A 23815-nucleotide genomic window follows, 5' to 3' on the forward strand; every position below is an offset into this window, starting at 1 on the left:
AGATTAGTGAAGGAATTCCATCTTACTTTTCCACATAAGCCTCGCTCGAGGAGTTGAGAGGGGGACCTTGGTGGGAGGTACTGTCAGGAATCACTGGTTTGGAGCCAAGAAGCAAGCTGTTTGCTCCAAAAATCCCTGTTGCCGGTACACCAGAATTAGGAGATCAATTCCGGTGAGGCAGGCCGCTTTGTGTCTAAAGTTATTCTCTGATTTCGCATCGCGGAAATTCCAAGATGGCCACCGCAGTTTTTGTACTGGTGAGTGGTCAGAGTTCTAGTGTTTCTGCAAGAATCGCTCCTCAGCTGTCTTCGCGCTCGCAAATTAATTGTGCTGTGCACTTCAACTGATTTTACCACGGAGGCAGGCAGTATTTTCCGCTGCAGCTTCTAGAGATTCCTGTGAAGTTCCTCATTAGTGACAAGAGATTTCAGAGCCAAAAATATTATTTAGCGAGTTTCTTTCTACGTTTAAGTTCGAGTTTTTGGGCTCAATTCTAAGAAGTACGAGCGGTACTTTCTTAGAAGACTTTGGGTGAGCAGGAGTTTTCGCGCATTCACATACAGCATTCCAGGCAATTAAAGAAGAGTTCGGCGAGCTGTTCTTCCATGAGAGAGGTAATGGGGACTCCAGCAGAACAATAAGTAAGCCTTGTAATTTAATTCAAGTCCCCTCATTTGAAGGTCTTTCTCCAGAGACCCTGATGCATTTTTGAGCATAAGAATACCATTGCACTAGAGACACAGAGATAGACTTTAGGACAACAATTGACACTTCAGCAGGAGATACTAAGCCTCATTTGGAACTGTCGCAATTAGAAGTTTAGTAGTTACAAGAAGCAAATGTAAGAGACAATACATGCAAGTAAATGTGATAATTGTAATAAATATATATATGTTTGCATATAATTATACTTACCAACCAAAAGAGTAGAAACAGCAATTCCTGCAAAAGAAGAAGAGAAGAAGTTACTACATTTTCCTTACAAAATGTATTTATATATATTCTCACTATTAAACTGACATACAGGTAAAAGGGATTGTGACGAGTAGTAATAACAGAATTCAGCATTAGAAACATTTATAACTATGTTTTGTATTGTAGGAGTATCCAGAGTAGCATAACTTAGGAAGGAGTAGAGTATCCACATCTTCCTGAGAATACTAGAGAGGAGCAAGCCACTGCAGGCAGACAGGTATTTAGGTGAAAGATCATTGGTAGAGTACAATAGAGAAAGTGTGTTTAGTTGTTACAGTATTTAATGGTTATAGGTATCAACAGAATATCTACTCAGGACCTGGCCCGAGATAATCATTAGGACCAGCGCCTCAGAGTGAAGCAGTGCAGTCTCTCTTTTCATCCCACTCCCCTTTTCCCCCTCTTTGCTGCTCAGGAGCCTTGGGTTCTTGGCAGCGGAGTTGGGGATAGTGGAATAGTCATCTGCTCCTGCGTCTCGTTCCAGTTCAGCGTTCAGGTACTTGACACCAGTCAGAAAAATGGCAGAGTGGCATCTGGCCCTGAAGCACAAGTTACTTACCTTTGGTAACGATATATCTGTAAGAAACAGTAGTTAGTGTTAGATTCCTTACTTTAGAATATCCCCAGGCGTCAGACTGGATCCGGAATGTTTTGCGTAGCAGTATCCCTGCGCGTCGGTAGGTGTCGTCTGCGGATCCGCGTCTGTCGTCAGCATCGTTCGCGCTGGGATGACGTTGTCAGAGTAGTTAGATGCCGCCCTCGCGCGCTGACGTCAGTTCTTATACACAGCTTTTCCAGGAACGCAGAGCCATGATAAAAACCGACACTGGTGCCATGAAACTAGGGCCCTCAAAGGGATGAATCTTAACCCTAGATATCGGTTCGCAGAACAGGGAGGATGGATGGGGCGGTAAGGAATCTAACACTAATTACTGTTTCTCACAGCTATATCGTTACCGAAGGTAAGTAACTTGTGCATCTGAAAGAAACAGGTTAGTGTTACATTCCTTACCTTAGAATAGATACCCTAGCAATACCAACCCTGGTGGTGGGTCTGCGAACCAATGATCACAACAGAAAGTCCTGGAGAACAGAACGGCCGAAAAAGCCATCTCTCCGGACTTGGCTGTCCGGGCAGTAGTGTCTAGCGAACGTGTTCAGCGAGGCCTACGTAGCTGCCTGACAGATGTCCTGCAAGGGGACTCCCCAACCCAGGGCAGTAGTAGCCGCTGTGGCCAGAGTGGAATGGGCATGCAGCCCCACAGGAGGCTCATTTTTAGCCAGTGAATAACAAGCCTTTATGCACAAAATGACCAATCGAGAAACGGTTTGTTTGTGTACCGCACGTCCCTTCTTAGCGCCCACGTAACCATCAAAGAGCTGGTCGTCCACCCGGAACTGGCGTGTGCGGTTCAGATATAATGAGAGCGCACGTTTTGGGTCCAGATGGTGGAGCCTCTCTTCCTCTTTCGAGGGATGCGGAGGCAGAAAGAGGATGGGCAAGGTGATGGACTAGCCGATGTGGAAGGCTGTGACTACCTTGGGCAGGATGGACAGAAAGGAAAGGAGGTTTAGAAGAAAGAGCCTGGAGCTCACTCACTCTCCTGGCAGAGGTGATGGCAACCAGGAATGCAGTCTTAAGAGTTAGAAGACAAAGAGGGCAATTGTGAAGTTGTTCGAAAGGAGCGCACATCAAATAGGTCAGAACAAGGTTCAAGTTCCACTGAGGCATAACGAAAGGAACAGGAGGGAACATGTGTGTGATGACTTTCAAGAATCTATTTACAACAGGGGACTTGAAAAGAGAAGGCTGATCAGGAAGCCTTAAGAAGGCTGAAATGGCAGAGAGGTAGCCTTTAACAGTGCCCAGAGAAGAGCCCTGCTGGGCAAGAGAAAGAAGGAAGAGGAGAACCTCTGAAAGGGGGGCAGAAAGGGGATCCTCAGCCTTTGCTGTGCACCATGCCACAAATTTGTTCCACCTGCAGGCGTATACTGATTTTGTGGAGGGACGCCTAGCTGCCAGAATCACATCACAGACTTCAGGAGGCAAGTCTAATGGCCTCAACTGTCACCATTAAATCTCCACGCATGGAGGTGGAGACTGGACAGGTTCGGGTGGAGGACCTTCCCCTGCTGCTGCGACAGAAGGTCCTCCTGAAGAGGCAGACGAATCGGGGGATCGACTGACATGCTGAGTAGCTCGGGATACCAGTACCTTGGAGCCCAGTCCAGAGCCACAAGGATGACTTGGACCCGGTCGCGCCTGATCTTCTTCAGCACTCTGTGCAGAAGTGGTATAGGCGGAAAGGCATACAACAGAACGCAGCTCCACTCACGACGAAAAGCGTCTCTGAGCGAGTGGCGCCTTGGAAATTCCAACGTGCAGAACTGATGACATTGCGCATTCTCTTCTGTGGCGAATAGATCTAACCAAGGCTCTGCCCACTGCTTTAAAGAGACCTTGCGCCACGTCATAGTTCAGACGCCATTTGTGATCCATCATGCACCGACAGCTGAGTTCGTCCGCCCTGGCATTCGGGGAACCTGCAAGGTGTTGAACCACCAGAGTGACGCCCTGGTGTTCTAGCCATTGCCAGAGGAGCAGAGCCTCCTGGCAAAGAGTCCACAACCCCACCACGCCCTGTTTGTTGCAGTACCACATGGCGGTGGTGTTGAGCATGAACACCTGCACTACACTTACCCGGACAGAACGAAGGAAGGCTTTCAGCGCAAGCTGGATTGCCCACAGCTCCAGAAGGTTGATGTGGAGCCGGGACTCCGCTGGAGACCAGAGGCCTCTGATCTCCGCCTCTCCCATGTGACCCCCCAACCCAGGAGGGACGCGTCCGTCACAACTACGTGCTCTGGTTCAACAACCAGTCGTCGAGATAGGGGAAGACTGAAACTCCTAATATGCGCAGATGAGCTGCGACCACCGCCATCACTTTCGTGAACACCCGAGGGGTGCTGGTTAAGGCCGAAGGGGAGCACCGTAAACTGAAAGTGCTCGTGGCCTACCGTGAACCGCAGGTAGCGCCAGTGGGCAGGCAAGACAGGCATGTGAGAATACGCGTCCTGCAAGTCCAACGCTACCATCCAATCTCTAGGGTCTAGGGCAGCTAAGACCTGAGCCAAAGTCAGCATCTTGAACTTCTCCTTCCGGAGGAAGCCGTTGACGTTCCGGAGGTCCAAGATAGGGCAAAGGCCCCCTTTGCCTTTCTTGGGAACCAGAAAGTAGGAGTAGTTTCTGTCCTGTACCTCAAGTTCTGTAGTAGGGGTATCTCTGTTATAGTCATAATCTAGTGAATAGTCCCGCCCCCATGTGCGGGACCCCGGAGCAATCAAAAATATTCTCTTAAGTCTTCAAAAAATGCAGACCTGCACAGACACTCAAGAGAGAATTTAAAGACAGATAATGCAGCCTATATCCACAGGCTACACTGTCCAGTACTTCAACTAGAAATTCCACCAAAAACCCACAAACAGCACAGCCTGTCCAGTTTTCTCCACAGAGAAAAACTTTCCTTTACCAGCAAAAGCCTCTGGAATGATAGAGATGAAGGAGTGGACAGACAAGCCCCATAGGCTGCCATTATGTGGCTCAGAACAGGATACTGTGCCTTTAAGAGAACTTTCCAGAACTCTCCCAGTATCCCAGAATGCACAGCAGGTCCCTTTTACTTTCAGTTCTTTTTGAAGGCGTAACACGCCAGACCTGTAGCATTCCTTACATGAATATCTTTCTCCACCGGGGAGGAGGGCGGGCGCTTATGACTATAACAGAGATACCCCTACTACAGAACTGGAGTTACAGGACAGAAACTACTCCTTCTGTAAAAGGGGATCTCTGTGTATAGTCATAATCTAGTGAATAGAATGGCAAGCCCATCCCCACACCAAAGCAGCAGTGGAGAGAAGAGAAATAACACCACTACTGTGCGAAAAGATTTCGCAGCGAAGCCTGCCCAACCTGAGCGTCTGTCCTGGCATCAGTGTCCAGACAGTAATGCTTAGCAAAGGTATGGACCGACTTCCAAGTTTTCTGCAATTGGCACATTACGTAGCAAAGCAGTCGTGGCAGCTTTGCCCCTGGTGGAATGAGCCTTAGGTTTACCCCCTAAGGTCTTATTAGCCTTCTTGTAACACAATTGTATACAGGACACAATCCACCTCGAGATGGACTGTTTTGAGGTAGCAAGACCTGTCCTGACTGATCCATAATTGATAAACAATTGGTCTTACCTACGAATATCTTTGGTTTTATCCAGATAAAATTTCAACACCCTCCTAACATCCAGGGAATGCAGAGACCTTTCCGCTGGAGATGAAGGATTCTGAAAAAACGTAGGTAAAGTTATGGTCTGGTTAAAATGGAAATCAGAGATAACCTTTGGAAGAAATTTAGGGTGAGTACGCATAACAACCTTAGCAGCCTGAAATACAGTATAGGGTTCTTGGCAACATAACGCCTGAATTTCACTCACCCTGCGGGCCGATGTGATGGCCACGAGGAACGCCGCCTTCCAGGACAGGTGCTGCAACGAAGCCTTATGAATAGGTTCAAAAGGCTATTTCATCAATCTGGACAGCACCACATTCAATTCCCATGAAGGCAAAGGAAGCCGGATAGGGGGGAACACTTTCTTCAAGCCTTCCAAAAAGTCCTTGATCACAGGGATCTGGAAGAAGGAAGTCTGTGAAGGGCATTTCCTGTAGGCAGTCAGCGCTGCGAGATGAACCTTAATGGAATGGAAATTAAGGCCAGACTGCGCCAAATGTAGAAGATACGGAAGGATGACATCTTCCTTACATGTCGTTGGATCATAGTTCTTGGACTTGCACCAGATGCAGAATCTCTTCCACTTGTAAGCATAGGAAGTCCTAGTGGAAGGTCGCTTAGCCTCCTTCAGTATGTCCATACAATCTTCTGGTAGATTCAAATGACCATATTGCACTATTTCAGGAGCCATGCTGCCAAACTCAAAGACGAGAGGTTGGGGTGCACCATCTGCCCCCCGAACTTCGTGAAAAGGTCCGGCTGGCACGGCAGCCGTATGTGAGGAAGGAGAGACCGGTGAAGCAGGTCCGTGCCCCACCATTGCCTGGGCCATTCCGGGGCAATCCGGATCATCCGCGCCCTGGACTGGGACAGCTTGATGAGCACCGCCAGAATCAGGGGAATGGGTGGAAAAGAGTACAGAAAGCTGTTTGACCAGTCGATCCATAGCGCATTCCCCAGCATCCCCTGCTGGTAGTACCTGGAGGCGAAGTCTCGGCATTTGCTGTTTTCGGCGGTGGCAAACAGATCTACATCTGGAGTCCCCCACCATGCGAAGACTTCTCCTAGTACTTCGTCGTTTATGACCCATTCGTGGTTTTCCTGAATCAGTCTGCTCAGTGCGTCCGCCTGAACATTCTGCATACCTGGTAGATGGGTAGCCGTTATCGTCAGTCCTCTGGCTAGAAGCCAGCGCCAGATTGCCTGCACCTCCTACGACAGAGTGCGCGATCTCGAGCCCCCCTGCTTGTTGAGGTAATACATCGTGGTCGTATTGTCCGTCTGTACAAGCAGAGAGTTGGTCTGGAAGGACGGATGAAAGGCCTTCCGTGCCAAGTGAACAGCTCTGAGTTCCAGGAAATTGATGTGATACGTGGACTCCGTCGGGGACCACGTTCCTTGCATCTGTAAGTCTTTGGAATGCACCCCCCAGCCGTGGAGAGATGCATCCGTCACGATAGTCTGTGTGGGAATGTCCTTGTGGAAGGGAACCCCTCTGAGGAGATTCTCCGCTGAACACCACCACTTCAGAGACTGAAGAGCATGCAGAGACAGTCGTATCTTGTCGTCCCAAGACCCTTTTCTCTGATCCCACTGATCCTCCAAGCACTCCTGCAATGGTCTCATGTGCAGCCGTGCGTGTGGCGTGAGGAAGATACAAGAGGTCATCGACCCCAGTAGAGAAGACACCGTCCTCACTGTTGTAGATGGAGTGGTCATAAGAGCCTGAGCCTTCCGAAGGAGTGATAATCGTCTCTCCTCTGAAGGAGACACGCTTGCTGACAGCGTATTGATGGAGGCTCCCAAGTACTGTATGCACTGGACCGGAGTCGGGACAGACTTGGACATGTTGATGTGCAACCCCAGCTTGTTCAAGAGAACGCACGCCTTCTGGAAGTGCGCTTGAGCTTCCGAGAAGGAGAAGGCCTTGATCAACCAATCGTCCAGGTACGGTAGACAAACACCTTGTTCTTCCTCAGGTGTGCAGCTACCACTGCCATGCATTTCGAGAATATTCTGGGCGCAGACTTCAGCCCAAATGGCAGTACTGTGTACTGATAATGATTGGCGCCGACTTGGAATCGCAGGAACTTCCTGTGTTTGTGTGCAATGGGCACATGGAAGTACGCATCCTGTAGGTCTATAGCACATAGCAAGTCTCCCTGTTGCAGCTGAGGATAAATCTGATGCAACAACAGCATGCGAAATTTCTCTCTGCGAATCCACTTGTTTGGTTGTCGCAAATCCAGAATGGGCCTGAACTCGTTCTTGTCCTTCTTGCGAACTAGAAAGAACTGGGAGTACAGACCTCTTCCCCTTTGAGACAGAGGTACGTCTTCTATCGCCCTTTTCCTTAACAGGGTATCGGCCTCCCCCTGGAGCTCGCGCAGCTGAAACTGCGAGCTGACCGGTGGAATTGCTGGAGGCGGGCTGGTGAACCGAAGACTGTATCCATTGCAAACAATATTCAGCACCCACTTGTCCAGAGTAATTTTTCTCCACTCTGCCAGAAAAAATTGAACGCTTCCCCCCACCGGAGTGGGTAACGGATGCAGGGGAAGTAACCGCTCAGGGCCTAGACCCAGCGGGGCCTTTGTTCACCGCTGCGGACTGTTGGCCGCCTCTGCCCTTCTGGCGCTTCTGGAAGGGCCTCCGGAACTGCTGCTGCTGTTGTTGCTGCTGTCCCAAAGCCTGCCCTCGTCCTCTGCCATGTGCCCCGAACCGTCTCTGGAACGGGCGGTAGGTCTTCTTTTCCTTGGGCTTCTCCAACCCGACAGCCGTCAAGGTCTCAGCCTCTACTTTCATGCGGGCCATCTCGTCGTCCGCATGCTTGCCAAACAGGGTTTACCCCGAGAAAGGCAGGTTGGCCACCCGTTGTTGAGCCTCTGGCTTGAGGGATGTAAGGGAAGCCAAGCGTGGCGCCGTTGGTTGACACCATGGCAGTACCCATGCGCCGCCAGAAGAGACACATCAGCAGCCGCGCTGATGACTTGGTTCGACACCAACAGCCCCTCATGCAGAATCTCCTGAAAGTCCTCTTCTCTCGAGGAAGGAGCTCAGCGAATTGCTGAAGGGACTCCCATAGGGCTCGATCGTATCGCCCTATCAAAGCCGCGGCACTTGCAGCCTTCATTGCAGTAGACCCCGTCCCACAGACCTTCCTGCCTGCCGAGTCTAACCAGCGGCTCTCCTTATCAGGAGGCACTGTAGACGGTGGGGTGGTGGCATGCTGCTTCCTAGCCGCCGTCACTATGGCCGAGTCTGGTGTCGGATCCATCCTGAGAAAAGCCGGGTCAGAATCCGGCGCCCGGTACTTCTTAAAGAGCCTGGAGGGAGACACCTTCGTCACCGCCGGAGTGAGAAACAACTCCTTGGCGGGCTCTACCAATCCTGGTACTAGAGGCAGCAACGGCCGAGACAGGTGCTTTTTATGTAGTGTCTCGAAAATCACGGACGTCATGGGCGTGGGTACCGTCACCGTGATGCCCAACTTAGCCACACCCATCAGCAGGACATCTTGGAATGAGACGATGTCGTCAACTGGCGACACCCTCGTCCCAGGGGATTCCGACAAAGTCGGCGGGTAGTCCCTGGCCCCAGAAGAGTTTGTGTGGGATCTCGATCTGCGCCTCCTGTGGCATCGCCTTGATCTCGTCGACGACCGGTGACGACGCCGCGATCTCTCCCTCCGGTCGGAGCGAGAGCGCGATCTCCTCGGCTTCGGACGCTCCACAGGTCTCAAAGGAGTAGGCGACTGCGGCCTGACCGGGAGCCTCGGCTGAGGAGTCCCCTTAGGCAGCGTTGGGTACCGTGGTAGTGAAGCCGTCCTTGGCGGAACCGTAGGCGGTCCATAAGGTGGAAGCAGAGGATGAGAATGAGGAGGAGGCAGTGGTGGAAGCGGAGGCGGAGTGGGAGTCCGCGGCGGAGGTTCCTTGGGCAAGGGAGGAGGAGGGGAAGGCGACCTCGGCTTAGGAGGTGTATATACCTCAGAGTACACCGAGCCAGGTGACACCCTCTTCTTCCTAGGCGGAGGCGATGGAGAGGCAGTGTCTCCTATCGGCGAACGTCGCCGGTGCACCCCAGCGGACCCAGAGGGACTCCTGGCGCCAGAACTCCTTCTGCGCTTCTTAGGCGTCAAAGAACGACGTCTCGACGTCGATGAACGCCGTCTCGATGTCGACCTGCGCCATCGTCTCGACGTTGAGTCTCGCCTGGACGTCGAACGTCTCCTCCTCGATGACGACCGTCGTCCTCTCGACGTCGAACGTCTCCTCCTTGACGTCGAACGCCTTCTCCTCGACGGCGAACGCCTTCTGGACGCCGAGCGTCTCCTCGACGTCGAACGACCACGCGTCTTCGACCCAGAGCCCTGGGGAGACGGGGAACAGACTGCTGTCCTCCCTCTCTACACCGTCGTCGATGCTATCGACGCCGGCGGAGAATGGGGACGTTTGCTGGTCTTCCTGCCCCTGGGGAGCCCCCCAGAGGCCTCAGCATGGGCAGATGGAGTATGCCCAGACCCACCTTGTGCCTTCAGTCTTCTCTCTTCCAGGCCTTGGAGCCTGATCTTCATCCTCTCTCTCAGGGTCCTGGTGGAGAAGTTCTGTCAAATGTCACACTCCTCCGGGACATGAGATATGGGAAGGCAGACGATGCACACCTCGTGTGGGTTCGACTTGGCCTTCTTCCTCGAACACTCTGGGCATTTGTCAAACAAAGCAGGCATTTTGACAAATAAGAGAGTGCTCAAAGACACACACAAGGAAGAAAACACCAAAGTACTTCAAATGAAAGCACTCAAACACTTGAAAAATGAAAAATTCTCTAAATAAACCCTTAAAAGGGAGAGCTCAATGCTCCAGGGTCCTGCTTGCAGGAGCCGGAAAAAAGAACTGAAAGTAAAAGGGACCTGCTGTGCTTTCTGGGATACTGAGAGAGTTCTGGAAAGTTCTATTAAAGGCACTGTATCCTGTTCTGAGCCACATAATGGCAGCCTATGGGGCATGTATGTACACTCCTTCCTCTTTATCATTCCATAGGCTTTTGCTGGTAAAGGAAAGTTTTTCTCTGTGGAGAAAACTGGACAGGCTGTGCTGTTTGTGGGTTGTTGGTGGAATTTCTAGTTGAAGTACTGGACAGTGTAGCCTTTGGATATAGGCTGCATTATCTGTCTTTAAATTCTCTCTTAAGTGTCTGTGCAGGTCTGCATTTTTTGACGACTTAAGAGATTATTTTTGATTGCTCCGTGGTCAACGCACATGGGCGGGAGTATTCACTAGATTATGACTATACTCAGAGATCCCATACTACAGAAGTGGGAGTAACAACCACACCCTACTTCTGGCCCAGGAACGCGCTTGATGGCCTCCTTGGCCAAGAGGGCCGTAACTGCCTTTTGCAGAAGTTGCAAGTGATCCCCAGACACGCGGTGGTACTGCGGTGGCATGGCTGGAGGGGTCGCCTCAAAAGGGAGGGAGTAGCTACTTCGGACGATTTGCAGCACCCACCTGTCCAACGTGATGGTACGCCAGTGGAGGAGGTGATGGCGAACCCTGCCCCCCACTGGCGTTGTATGGGAATGAAAGCTCGGACTAGGAAGGCTTTGAGGCAGATGCTGCGGGAGCGGATGTGGACTGACCCGGCCGTTGTCCCCCAGCACCGCCACAGCGGTTATCACGTCCGCGTTGCTGTTGGTTCTGCCGCCTGTGGCTGGCTGGACGTGAGGGGGTGTCCCTTCCTTGGCCATGAAAGGGCGAAATGCGGAAGTCTGCTGGCGTTGGCCGAGGTCCAAGGACTTGGCCGTAGCCCTGGAGTCCTTAAAACGTTCCAGCGCGCTATCGCTTTGTCGCCAAAGAGCCGACGGCCATCGTAGGGCATGTCCATTAACGTGGCCTGGACATCACCTGAAAAGTTGGCGGACCGCAGCCAGGCGTGGCGTCGAACAGCCACCGTCGTAGGAATCGCTCTACCTAGCGACTCCGTGGTGTCAAGTCCACACCGGATGGAATATCGTGCTGCGTCTCGCCCCTCCGCTACGGCTTGGGTGAGCCATGTCCGGGCCTCCTCCGGACACTGGGTCATCACGTCCGCAACCATATCCCACAGAGAGTGGGTGTAAGGGCCCAAAAGGCAAGCAGTGTTGACAGACCGCAGCCCCAAGCTCAGGGACGAGAACAGTTTCTTCCCAAACTGGTCGTACCTTTTGGATTCCCGATCCGGGGGAGCGGTCAGGAATGCGGTCTGGGAGGTAGAGGCCTGGATCACCAGGCTCTCGGGGTGGGGTGAACGGACAGGAAGCTGGGGTTGCCCGGAGCCGGGCAGTGGCGTCGGGTCACGTTCCTATCTTGAGGAAGGCCTGTAGAGGGCTTGGACCAGGTGCCCAACAGAACGTCAATGAGGGCTTCGTTGAACAGCAGTAGAGGCTCCGAGGAGCTTGCCTGCGGTTTGAGCACCTCAGTGAGAGGTTAGTTCTCACAGCCGCGACAGGGAGCTCAAGATGTAAGGCCTTGGCTGCCCTTGTCAACACCACGCTGTAAGCAGCCCCCTCCTCCGTAGCCACGGTAGGAGGGGAGACAAATCCAGTGTTGGGTAAGTGTCCAGACCACTGGCCTCCCCCAACTCATCTGCCAAGTCCTGTGGCAACTGGCACTGCAGAGGGTCCTCAGACCCCTCCCAGTCCTCCTCGTCTTCCATCTCCTGGTAGTCAGGGTCAAAAGATGGAACCAGATCATCGGTGAATGGCTCACCTATCGGCGTCGAATCCGATGCCGGATCCGGACCGGGGGTGGGACCGGGGACGGAGCCGTCCGGGGATGGCGCCGGGGGCGACACCATTGGTGCCGGCGCCAGCGGAGAGGTCAGAAGGTCGACCGGCGTCGGCACGGATCCAGAGGGGCACTGCGCCGTTGGGACCGGAGTCGTCGACGGCGCCGGGGCCGAAGCACCAGACAGGCCGGAGCCGCCTGCCCTCTCGGGCCCCCAGACGGAGCCGCGGGACCCGGAGGCAACTCGGCGGAGTCCGATGGAGGAGAGAGCGACCTCATGGCCACGAGAAAGGCGTCAATCTCCTCCGGCGTCGCGTGCAGCCCAGGGACTGGTGGATATGGAGCTGGATGCAGCGCTCACGGCTCAGACGGAGCCCGTCAAAAAAATGGCAGAGTGGAATCTGGCCCTGTCATGTAGTCTTTGGTACGATGTAATTCCAGTGGCCATGACTATACCCACCATTCAACAATCAGGTGTTACCCCTTAAAGCAGCCATCACAAACGATCACCTCACCCTGCCCCAGCTACCTCCATGAACCCATGGCACAGCAGAGCACCTAACAGTAAATTACAGGCATGTTGTGGTACAGTAAGTGAGACTGTTAGAGAGTTATACGGAATCATTCTGACATGTTTTGCAGGAGTAGTTAGAGAAGAAAAAGACTGGGGGGGTTTGAAATAGTTACAACACAACAACATATTTCAGGGTTTATCCAGGGCTGGAATGTTCCCACATTAACCTTCTTTGAAATAACCTACTAAGATCTCCTAACTGACTCTCAGAAACAGATTCTGCCTTCCAGCAGTTCCCTAGTTACACTGGAGAGGCATGAGTTAACAAGGGCAATGCCATTACCCCCTCCAAGCTCCACATGAAGGCAACCGTCTCCCTCAAACTTCAAGGCAGGCAAAAGCCCCCAAATCCCCAATGCCAGACATCCCCCCTTGAAGAGAACCAGAGGTAGGTACAACCCTTTCCAGGCACGCATCATCTCTTCACCACCCAGACTGCTGCTTCACTTACCTAATGCGCTCAGGCCTCAGCTTGAATGCCACTAGTTCAAGCATTTGACAGCTTAGGGGCCGGATTGATGTCACTAGGGCCCTATTGTGATGCAGCAAATGACAGATGGAGATGCTCTTGCCTTTTAAGGCTGAGCAGCTAACAGTAAATTAGAAACATGTTGTGGCACAGTAAGTAACCTAAAGCGCTCAGGCCTCAGTGAAAGCCAGGGGAACTGGCAGGGCCAGCCACACTTAGGTTACTCTGCTGCGGCTCTCTCAGCAACACAGAGGGCTTCAATGGCTGCCGGCCACAGGATCAGAGCCAGATTCAGAGAGACGCCTACTTTTGAGCTGTAGATCTTTGCCAGCCCCATCAATGTCTCCAGCATCAGGCAACTTAGGGGCCTGACTGATGTCACTAGGGCCCTATTGTGATAGAGCAAATGATGGGTGGTGATGCTCTTACCAGTTAAGGCCACTCTCTCATCCTTAGCTGCATTGCTCAGGAGGAGCCCCTGGAAGAAGAGTAAGGGCAGGGCTTAAAGTGGGCTGGGTCTGGGTTGTGCGCTGCACCAATAGTTCTTAAAAGCAGTTCCCAAAACTGGTCCATATCGGGCTCTCCGTGTTTACTCTCCGGGTGAAAAAAAACCTTAAATCTGCAGCCGTCACTGTTTTTGATGTAATTTGAAAGCAACTAGTTTTTCAGTTTTATACAGCGCAAATTTGTAGCGCTTTACATGAGCTCCACCACACAAGGGCATATATATGTTTTGAACCACAGAATGATGAGCCGAGGTGAGGCTCGAACCTGCTTTCTCAGCTCGAAAGTCGCCAGCTCTGTCCTTACACCTCAACCTCGTGCAGAAAAACAAACATTTTCAAAATGATATACAACATAGTCATAGATGTTTCTTATTTATCTTATGTCATTTTCAACCCTTGACAAATCTAATAGTCCTGTCTTGCTGTAGGTGTAATGTTACTTGTGTTATATATCTGGATGAATGGACAGAAGCAGCAAGATACCATTCAGGGCAGCCCACTAAACTAAGTGAAGATTTTTAGCTTAAGTGTTTTAGGCCACGTTCTTCATGAAATCAGCCACACCCCTTATGAGAGAAGCCTCCAGTTTTTTTATACCACTTAAAGCCCTGAGTAAGGGCAACTGCGTTCTTATCCTCGGCTTTTGGTGCACGTGGTTCGGTCCAAGACTGTGTTCCTAGGGAGAAACTGGGGGCTATGACTTCTGCGCTAGAAGCAGAGACTGAAGTCTGGAGAGTCAGAGCGACATGTACCTAAACACTATCTAGTATCTGATGTTTAGAGAACATGCTGATAGAATCCAAAAGTTATCAGGGTAAAGGCTAACAGATTCTAAGACTGGTGCATGCATTATTCTACATGTAGTGTGTGTTGAGGAATATTAAATGACCATAAATACAGTATTTCTCTTACATGGAGACGTAAAGGCTAGACTGTGACGGAAACTATTGATGCGATTCAGTAGCTTAGGAATGCAGAGAAGGAGAGCTGGACTGATAACTGGAATCATAACATACTCTTGGCAGACTGGCAGGCAGAGCCAGGCCGAGCCGGGCACTGTGAGGCAGGAAGTAAGTGAAGGGTCAGGGATACAGGTGGGGGCTGTATCGCTCCTCGGAGAGGGTTCAGGAGACAGGAGCTGAATCTGAGTCCGGGCCCTTTTGAGGCCTAGAAACAGGGACTTTTCAATGAATTTAACGTGCACACTGTAAAACGTGGCAACATAACTTTACATAGGCCTGATACTCGTAGCTTTCACGAGAGCTGGAAACTGGCATACTAGAGATGGACACAACTGTAATTGCGTCTTTAATCGATCATGGGGAATACATATGCATATTAATCATGCACATATAACATAAGATGGGGAACACGTAGGGACACAGAACATGGCAAAATTTACTTTTCCACATTCCCTCCTTGTCACTACGTTTCCATCAGGAAACATCAATATTCATGATACCATCTATCATTTCATACAGTATAATTTGCTCTTCTCGAATTTTCTTGGAACGGGATCTAGGACGGGACTTGGGACTAGGAATACAAGAGGTAGCACAAATGCCGCAAATCACAGGGCCACATTGTATACAGAGGCAGCAACTGAATATGATCGCTACTGCAATACCTAGAAAGGACAATACTTTCCATCCCCAGGCAGAAATAATACTCCAAAACCAACCGGACCATGTCCAGGTGCCTGGATTCTAGTGTAACTGATGGGCAATTTTATGAAGTCTGGTTATAGCTTAATAAACAGACGGCGCGTTATTTGGAATGAAAATGCAGCAACTAGATCCGATGACTCTACATGCTCCTCCTCTATCGGCCAGTATGACGTCAAGAACGAGACGATTTTGGAGCACGACAAATCTCATAGCAGATTGCTCTTCGGTTAAGTTACCTAGAGCAGAGGCAGTCTCATTAACTACTGCTTCAAGGGTTCTGGTTAACCTACGTATTAACTTACTATTCTGGATAGGTCCTATGAAGAAAAAGAATCCTCTATTGAAATCTGTATACTGTTCTAGAGCAGTTTCAGTATAATCGACAATTGGGGACTCGATCTCCCTTTTATGTCTAATGTGTACTAGATGTGTGTTTCTATGATAATCGGACGGGGCTAGAAAAACTGGTGGCAGTAGGAAGGCAATGTAACACGTTCCCTCCCAATCGAGGGGCAGACGAACATATGCGATCTGACCACAAACAAAATAAGAATGACGTGAAGCTTTGAAAATAGATTTCCCACTGTCACTATACTTGATAATAGTAGTACAATCACTATGTCCTACATGTGCGGAACCATTATTTCTGACACATAATTCGCCTTTGACTGGTAGTACTGAAATAGCAGGTAAGTCTGGAGTAGGATCAGACTGAACATTCAGGACCATGAAATTCGAAGAATAATTACCCAAATTATAAACTTCATTTTCTAGATCTAACCCGGTTCTGTGGGGAAGACCTTGCTTGTCTGGAAAACATGTACTGTTCAGAAAGGACATATCTGTTGAAGATGAGGTTAACGTGGACCAGGCTCCACATGAGCCATTATGTGAAAATGGATAAGGAAACAGTGGCAGAACTCCCTTCGGTGTCTGGAAAGGGGGGAGTCGACCACACACCCAACAATTAGTGGCATTGCTGGTCTGGTGTGAATAATGTAACATTCTAATAAATGTATTGTTTCGCATAGCAAGACGATAAGATAGTTCATGAGGAGGCAGATCACTTAACGTGTGCTCTACTGTAGCATTAGAAAACTTATTTACATGAGAAATTGGAAAACATAAATGAAATGCATAACTCGTGCAGGTAACCATCAGGCTTAAAAATAATATGAAACTTAGAAAAACGATACATCGGATTGAGTTTTGACTAACTCTCTCACTATGGGGGTCTATTTCATACATGTCAGAAACCTGTCTAACCGTTTCACCTAGGGGAGGACTTAGACAATTAAACTGGCTGACTTATTTTACTAGACCGTAACTTCTTTTTATACTCCTGCTGCGGAGTTTCCTCTAACAGGGGAGGCTTGGTATCAATGTCATTTGCGGGACAGTCCTTGAGAATAGTATTTTGGCAGTCTTTAGGTAAAATGCAGTCCTTGGCAAAAGGTTTAGGTTTTAGTCCATGAAATTTCTTGACGTGAGACAGATGGACCCACCCCTTACGGCCCTCCAACTTCACGGCCGTACGGGTGGTCAGAAGGACTTGCTTCGGCTCCTTCCAACGAGGCTCCAGCGGACTTGAACGATCAAAGTTGCGGACGAGGACCAAGCTTCCTGGAACGATTTCATGCGGTTTCACCTCGGTATTGTCTGGAAATGCGGCGGCAACCTGTGAACGACAAGAGTGTAGGGCAGACATCAAGGAAGCTAGGTAATCTGTCAGCATATTACTGGAAACATCTGTAATACTTCGGGGTCTGGGTGTACCCCACATATTTGGGGGGCGGCCGAATACGACCTCATACGGGGACAGACCTGATCTGGAATGTGCGACCATGCGCATATAAAATAGGGCGACTAGCAGAGCTACTAGCCAGTCTACACCTTTCTCTTTACAGATTTTAGCAATACGTATTTTCAAGGTTTGATTATGTCTCTCTACGAGACCTGCTGCTTCTGGATGGCGTACACAATGGAACTTCCACTGGTACCCTAACAAAAGGGAAACGTGCTTCATAAGTTCGGATGAGAATGGCTGGCCGTTATCAGAATATACGACCCTAGGGAGTCCATAACGGGGGAAGAATTCACGAACCAACTGCTTAGCAGTGGTCGCGGCTGTGTAATCTGGGACTGGATATGCTTCTGTCCACCTGGACAAAGCGCATACAACTACAAGGACATACTTGAAACCTCGACATCGCTCCATCTGAATATAATCCATCTGGAGGACTTCAAAAGGGTGGTCAGGGGGCTGGAATCCACCTTGTTCCACCGGGACACTTTTACCTGGATTAAACTGACAACATATCATACAGGTACGGACTTTCTGCTTGGCTGCAGCTCGTAAATGCTTGTTGAACCAAATGTTCTGGATACTGTCTAACATGGCTTTTTCTCCTAAATGTGCAGGACTATGTGCGGTATTAATAATGACTTGAACCATTCAGTCGGGGAGAAACCATGTGGCTTTTCCCTTCGTCAACCATCCTTGATCTGTCTGGACCCCTCCTTGTTCGGACCATTTCTTGATTTCATCGGGAGTGGCATGTAACTGGATATCTATGACATCTTGAGTGGGGTCCTTAACTGTCATACAAGTAGTCGGATCTCGAGTGGATGTCGATGTCTTGTTAACTGGTATGTCTGGTGTCTGTGCTGTAAGCTTGGCTGTTCGATCTGCTAGATCATTACCTTGAGAAATAATGTCAGTGACTTTAGTATGTGCTTTGCACTTCATGATAGCGATAGATGTCGGTAAATGTATTGCATCTAACAGAGCTTGAATAAGGAGACCATGCTGAATCTTGGTTCCATGAGAAGTCATAAAACCTCTCTCCTGCCAGAGCACTCCAAAGTCGTGTACGACTCCAAATGCGTAACGTGAATCTGTATAAATATTAACTTTCAGGTTCTTAGCGTGTATGCAGGCTTGTGTCAGAGCAACTAGCTCTGCTGCTTGAGCAGACAGAATATCAATACGGTGTGTTTCAATAACTTTAGTGTCAGTGGTCACTGCATACGCGGCTACTAGTTCTCCTGTACTTGTTCTCATACATGAGCCATCCACATAAAGTGTCAGGTCGGGATCTGGTAATGGAATATCTGTCAGGTCTGGTCTTGGCTTGGTCATGGTGTTAACTACTTCCACACAGTCATGTGTGGCAGGACTGGAAGTAACTGACGGTAACAGTGTAGCAGGATTTAGAACATTGCAGCGTCGGATTTCTATGTGAGGCTGGAACAGTGTCAGTTCATAACCTGTTAAACGTGCAATTGTCAAGTGCTGAGTCTGTGTTCGGTTTAAAAGTACTTCCACGGAGTGTGGAACTTGTACTGTCAAGGAATGTCCTAATACTATGGAGTCACTTTGTCTGATAGCTAGTGCCGTGGCTGCAACTGACTTGAGGCATGCAGGCAGAGCCTGGGCTACAGGATCTAATGTGCTCGAAAAATAAGCACAGGGCTTGTATTGTCCTGCTTGATCTTGTGTAAGAACAGATAATGCTGTACCATCACGTTCTGTGACAAAAAGTGTAAAAGGCTTACTGTAGTTCGGTGTAGCTAGAACGGGAGCTTGGCATAAAGCTTTTTTTAGCTCATTAAAACTAAGTGTATGTTCAGATGTCCAAGGGAGGACAGTCGATACGGCTGCCTCCTGTGTCGTTAACTGTATCAGTGGCTTGGCTAGAAATGCATACTGAGGAATCCATTGTCTGCAATAAGAAGTGAGGCCGATAAAAGCACGTACCTCCTTCTGGGTCTTGGGCTGAGGAAGACTCGCTATTAACTGGATACGATCGGGTGTCAACTGCCTACCCCACTTGGACAGTAAGTGGCCTAAGTAGATCACTTGCTGGACACAGAATTGAAGCTTCGAAGGGGACACCTTGTGCCCCATCTCAGCTAGAAAATACAGAACTGTGAGTGATGCTCGCTCGCAATCACGTTCAGAACGGGCTGTGATCAGTAGATCATCGACATACTGGAGCAGGGCAGTGTCAGTCGGCATGTGAATATTGTCTAGTTGTCTCTTAAGTGCTTGACTGTAAATACTAGGGCTTTCTGTGAAACCTTGAGGAGCTCGTGTAAATTTATAGCTCCTTCCATTTAAACAAAAACCGAAAAGGTACTGGCTATCTGGATGAATGGGGACACTGAAAAATGCGTTCTTGAGGTCTATAACTGTGAAAAATGTGGCTTCAGAATCAATGGCTGTCAATAGGGAAGAAATATCTGGAACAACTGGGTACTGGGGAATGATACATTTATTGAGTTCTCGAAGGTCAATCACTAATCGATATACTGGGGGTGCATTTGGATCAGTACGTTTCATGACTGGAATGATCGGAGAATTACATACATTGGAGTCAGTTTCTACAACTACTCCTTGAGCCATGAGCTCGTCAATAATTTTGGATAAGGCTGCTACAGCCTCAGGTGGCAGTCTGTACTGTCTGATTCGTGGTAACACTACACCTTGCTTGAGAGTCACACGATGGGGTGTGATTTGCATAAAACCAACATCAGTTGGACCTTGCGCCCATAGATGCTGGGGGACATTCAATAATCTTGGATCAAAATCTCGTAAAACATAGTGACCCTTGAAGTCACGTAAAAACAAACGTATTCCTTCTGGGGAGCAGCAAATAACTGCACCTAATTCTTTCAGGGTCTTAATACCTAACAAATTTTCTGGACATGACTTAGTAAGTAACAGATCAGTAGTTCGGGACAATGGACCTACTTCTAGAGTAACTGGCTTTGATATCTCGTTTACAATAGGCTTTCCTGAAAATCCAAGGGAAACATTTCTAGAGCCTGAGAGCGGAGCCCCTGGAACCTCGTCGTGACTAATAGTCGTCCTACTTGCCCCTGTATCAATCAGAAACTTTCTGTCTTTCCCTAATACTTGACTATGAACATAGGGACCTTCTTGATCTACAGGAATCTCGATGAGAGGCAAGCCTACTTCCCTCTCTAGGCTGTTTCATGAATACGCTTGGTACTCTGGATACTCGGACTGTGCATACTGGTACATCTGCTGTGTAACATGCTGTGTTGCAGCGATAGGCTGCGGTGCTGGAACTGTCTGTTGTGCATTCTGTGGCTGAGAAGTCTGTGAAACTTGTTCTTGTCTAGGCGGGCGTGGTCTTTCTTTAGTTTTACCAGTGGCTATATTGTGTTTCAGAACTGCACACTCGTTTATAAAATGACCTGGCTGTTTACAATAATTGCATGTCCCTTTAACGGGAGCTGCAGGATGACTGGCTTGATTCGCTTGATTCGGACCCCTCTTCTGACTGTCTTGGGGAACAGATTGTGCAACTAGTACTTTCATTTTCGTGTCTTTCATACGTCTTCTCTCGTGTTCTAGCTCTTCTCTGATTCTATTCTGGTGATACTGGAGCATCTGTAACATCTGGGACGGGGTACTAGCTTGCCATGTACTTTCGACTTTCAAAACTCTATTCTTAACTTGTGGACTTGAATTCTCGACTAATTTAGTAACAAAAAGATGAGGGTATGACTCGCTACTCGTCTTCAAACCACTGTTTATGATAAAACATTTCTCAAATCTGGAATAAAAATCACTAGTGTCTTCGTCTTGTTTCTGTTTACAGGCTGAGATTGCATCCCAGTCTTCCTTTTTAGTGGCTAATAATCTAGGTAAAACTTGTATTAATAATTCTGGTAATTCTTTACATTTGTCTCCAAGACCGGTACCTGGTACTCGTATCTTATCTTCAGCTTCTAGAGCTGTCCAATCGATCTTTTTCTCTCCCACCTCCCAATCTTTTTCCTTGAGTTTTTCATATATGCCTGCAGGCAACAGGACTTTTAGCATTTTAATAATATCTGGATACGTGTATTCTCCCATACGGAGCATGTCTTTTAATTCTCGGTGGAACACTGCTGGATCTTTGTCATGACAGGGAATTAATTTCTTCATCTCTAAGAGTTCCATCTTGGTAACTGGGGTGTAAACAAATACTCGTTGCATTTCACCATCCGTTGTCCTAACTGGGTGTACTTCTCGTAACGGATTCTGTCTGTCTATGTAAAACGGTTTACTTTCTGGAGGTGAGACATGAACAAAATGCCGGTTCAGAAACGTTCTATATTTATGGCGTTGTTCTAGAATGACACTAATTAAATCGGTACCTAAACCTTTCCATCTATACTGGAGTAACTCGTTCAGGACATCATGTAACGGACCTGGATCAGAATGTTGACCCTCATACAGTGTAATGAGGTGTTGGATCATATACATACCCACCAGTCGCTGCTCGGCTGGGGGCAGTTTCAGAAACATTTGTGCCACTATTTCGTCTGGAAAAGTGGTAGAATCAGTAATCCATCGGACTGCTGATCGGGCTAGTTCTTGTTCATGCATGGTACTTAACTCACTATAACCGATTCGTGATTTCAGAATGTGATCGGTAGCTTGAAATACTTGTTCTAGAGAACCTTGTTCTGGTGCTGGAAGAGGAAACACTTTCTTGTGTTATAGGCGTAAGTGTCGGTCTGGAAATCTAGATTTACCTACATACGCTATTCTGGCGGTATTCTCGTCCTCTACCTCTTCAGTAGAAGAGTCATTTTCTTTCTCGCTTCCTAGAGCTGCTTTGCGTTTTTCGTGTAACCTTATTATTTCTTTACGAATTTTCTTGTACATACTCTCTATACTATTGAGTGTCTTGTGCTTACCCTCGGCTATATTATCACTCCACCTTGTCAGAACTTTCATTTCGACCGGATCTTTAGTCGGGGAATCTTGTTCCCTAATTAAACAATTGATCAGAAACTTTAATAACATGAACTGGATCTCAGATTTCCTGAGAGACATGACTTCAGCAATACTTTCTGGATCTTGTCCTGTACGAATGAAACGATACATTCTGTCTAGATCTTCTTTCATATTCGGTAGGGTGACCAAATACTCGGACACCTGTCTTATACGTACGGAATATAGAACCATACTATCCTCGCCTGGGACTGGATCATAACAGCATTCAGTAAGAACTCGCCTGATTTCTGCAATGGACTTATATTTGGGCGTACGCTGTAACGCACGTTCATGTAACTCGACTGCTCCTAAACGTCTACTTGGCGGCGGGGTACCAGGAGGACCTCCTCCCGCGGCCCCTATACTGGAATCGTCGACTGATACTCTTCGTGCTGGCAGAGTGACTGATGTGGCGGGAATTTGTACTACGGGCTGGACCGGGGGTACCGTAACAGGTACTGCAGTAGGTGCCCCGGTGGCTGGAAGACCATGAATTACATTATTTACAGGAGCTGGTGGAACAGGATTTGCATATTCTGGGACTGTGTCGTCCAAATAGGACGAGAGAAAAATATCAGCTGCGGTCGGTTTGTGACGCAGATTGGTCGGAACTAAAGGTGGCGGAAAATTACTGGATGCTTCCGGGGTTGCTTTTGGCAAGCCCTCGGCAAGAAGAGGGTACATACCCTTAATAAGGGCATTTCTCTGTCTGTCTGACTGTTCGGTTTTAACTCGTTCACCTATTTCGATTAATTCCCTTTCTTGGGCTCTTTCTAAGGATTCTCTACTTAATTCTGACTTTCTGATTTCTTTTTCGGTTCTTTTATGAGATTCTTTGCGCCATAACTCGATGGCATCTTTCTGTGACTGTCTGGCGTTCTTTTTCCATAATACTTCTTCTACTCGCATGATGCACTCGGCATCCCATGTACCCGATACGGGCCATCTGTACTTTTCTTCTAACTGTTTGGTGTACTCCACCCATAAATCTAGATATAATATGGCACTTATGCCATGCTTCTGATACATAAAATGACCTGGACTGTCCCTAGGCGGGACAGGAACTGCTTCTTCTAACAGACCTTTTCTAGTTTTTAACTGACGTAACTTGGAAAACAATGGCATGACTGGGCTGGAGTCTAGACACAATACAATACACAATGAACACAATAATTACACCACTTTCATACCACGACATTGAAATACATGAATAACATTTACGATAACAGTTCGGACAGAATACTACCTGGAATACTGAGAACAGAATACATGAATTTCTCGAGAACAGAACGGACTAGAACAGAAACTAGATGCACTGCTAAAACAGTACGAAACTTACCGGTCTCATAAAGAGACACGTCAGGACCCGCATCCACCTAGGTGGACACTTCGTGTTGGATTTGCGTACCCAAACCCACGGACCAGAGACAAATTAATTGACCCTGTCTAGATACTACCCCAGCAACGGTACTCACCGGGCAGCAAGAACGGAAGGCCTTGGACTGGACTGGACTGCTACGACGCCGGACTACGAACTTCGGACTTCAGTTACGGGTGGGCCTCCGGATACCTCGGACCTTGGACTCTCGGCTTGGGCTCTGGTCGGGACTCGCCGCGTTCCTCCACCGCCTCGTCTGGACGCTGGACCGCAACCCCCGTCTCCTCCGTGGGCCTGAGTGATACTTGAAGCAGAAATATCTGCCACTGCGCAGGATGGTTCCGTCACGACTGCAGAGGATCAGGGGGCTTGCGTGGCTTCTCCGGCGCGTGGGGAAAGGGCAG

General features: G+C 48.9%; 1 protein-coding gene across 10 annotated transcripts in view; it reads right to left on the reverse strand.

Moving 5' to 3' along the window:
• The window catches only part of LOC144818585 (uncharacterized), a 285727-nt gene that overhangs the window by 72936 nt on the left and 188976 nt on the right, over positions 1–23815 (reverse strand). For all 10 annotated transcript variants that reach the window (XM_078676128.1, XM_078676129.1, XM_078676130.1 and 7 more), the window contains one exon: positions 916–942. In XM_078676128.1, the coding sequence (XP_078532254.1) occupies positions 916–942 (27 nt within the window). The remainder of the gene's footprint in view (positions 1–915; positions 943–23815) is intronic.

This window comes from Lissotriton helveticus, chromosome 2_1 (assembly GCF_964261635.1).
Source record: "Lissotriton helveticus chromosome 2_1, aLisHel1.1, whole genome shotgun sequence".
NCBI classification, from domain to species: domain Eukaryota; kingdom Metazoa; phylum Chordata; class Amphibia; order Caudata; family Salamandridae; genus Lissotriton; species Lissotriton helveticus.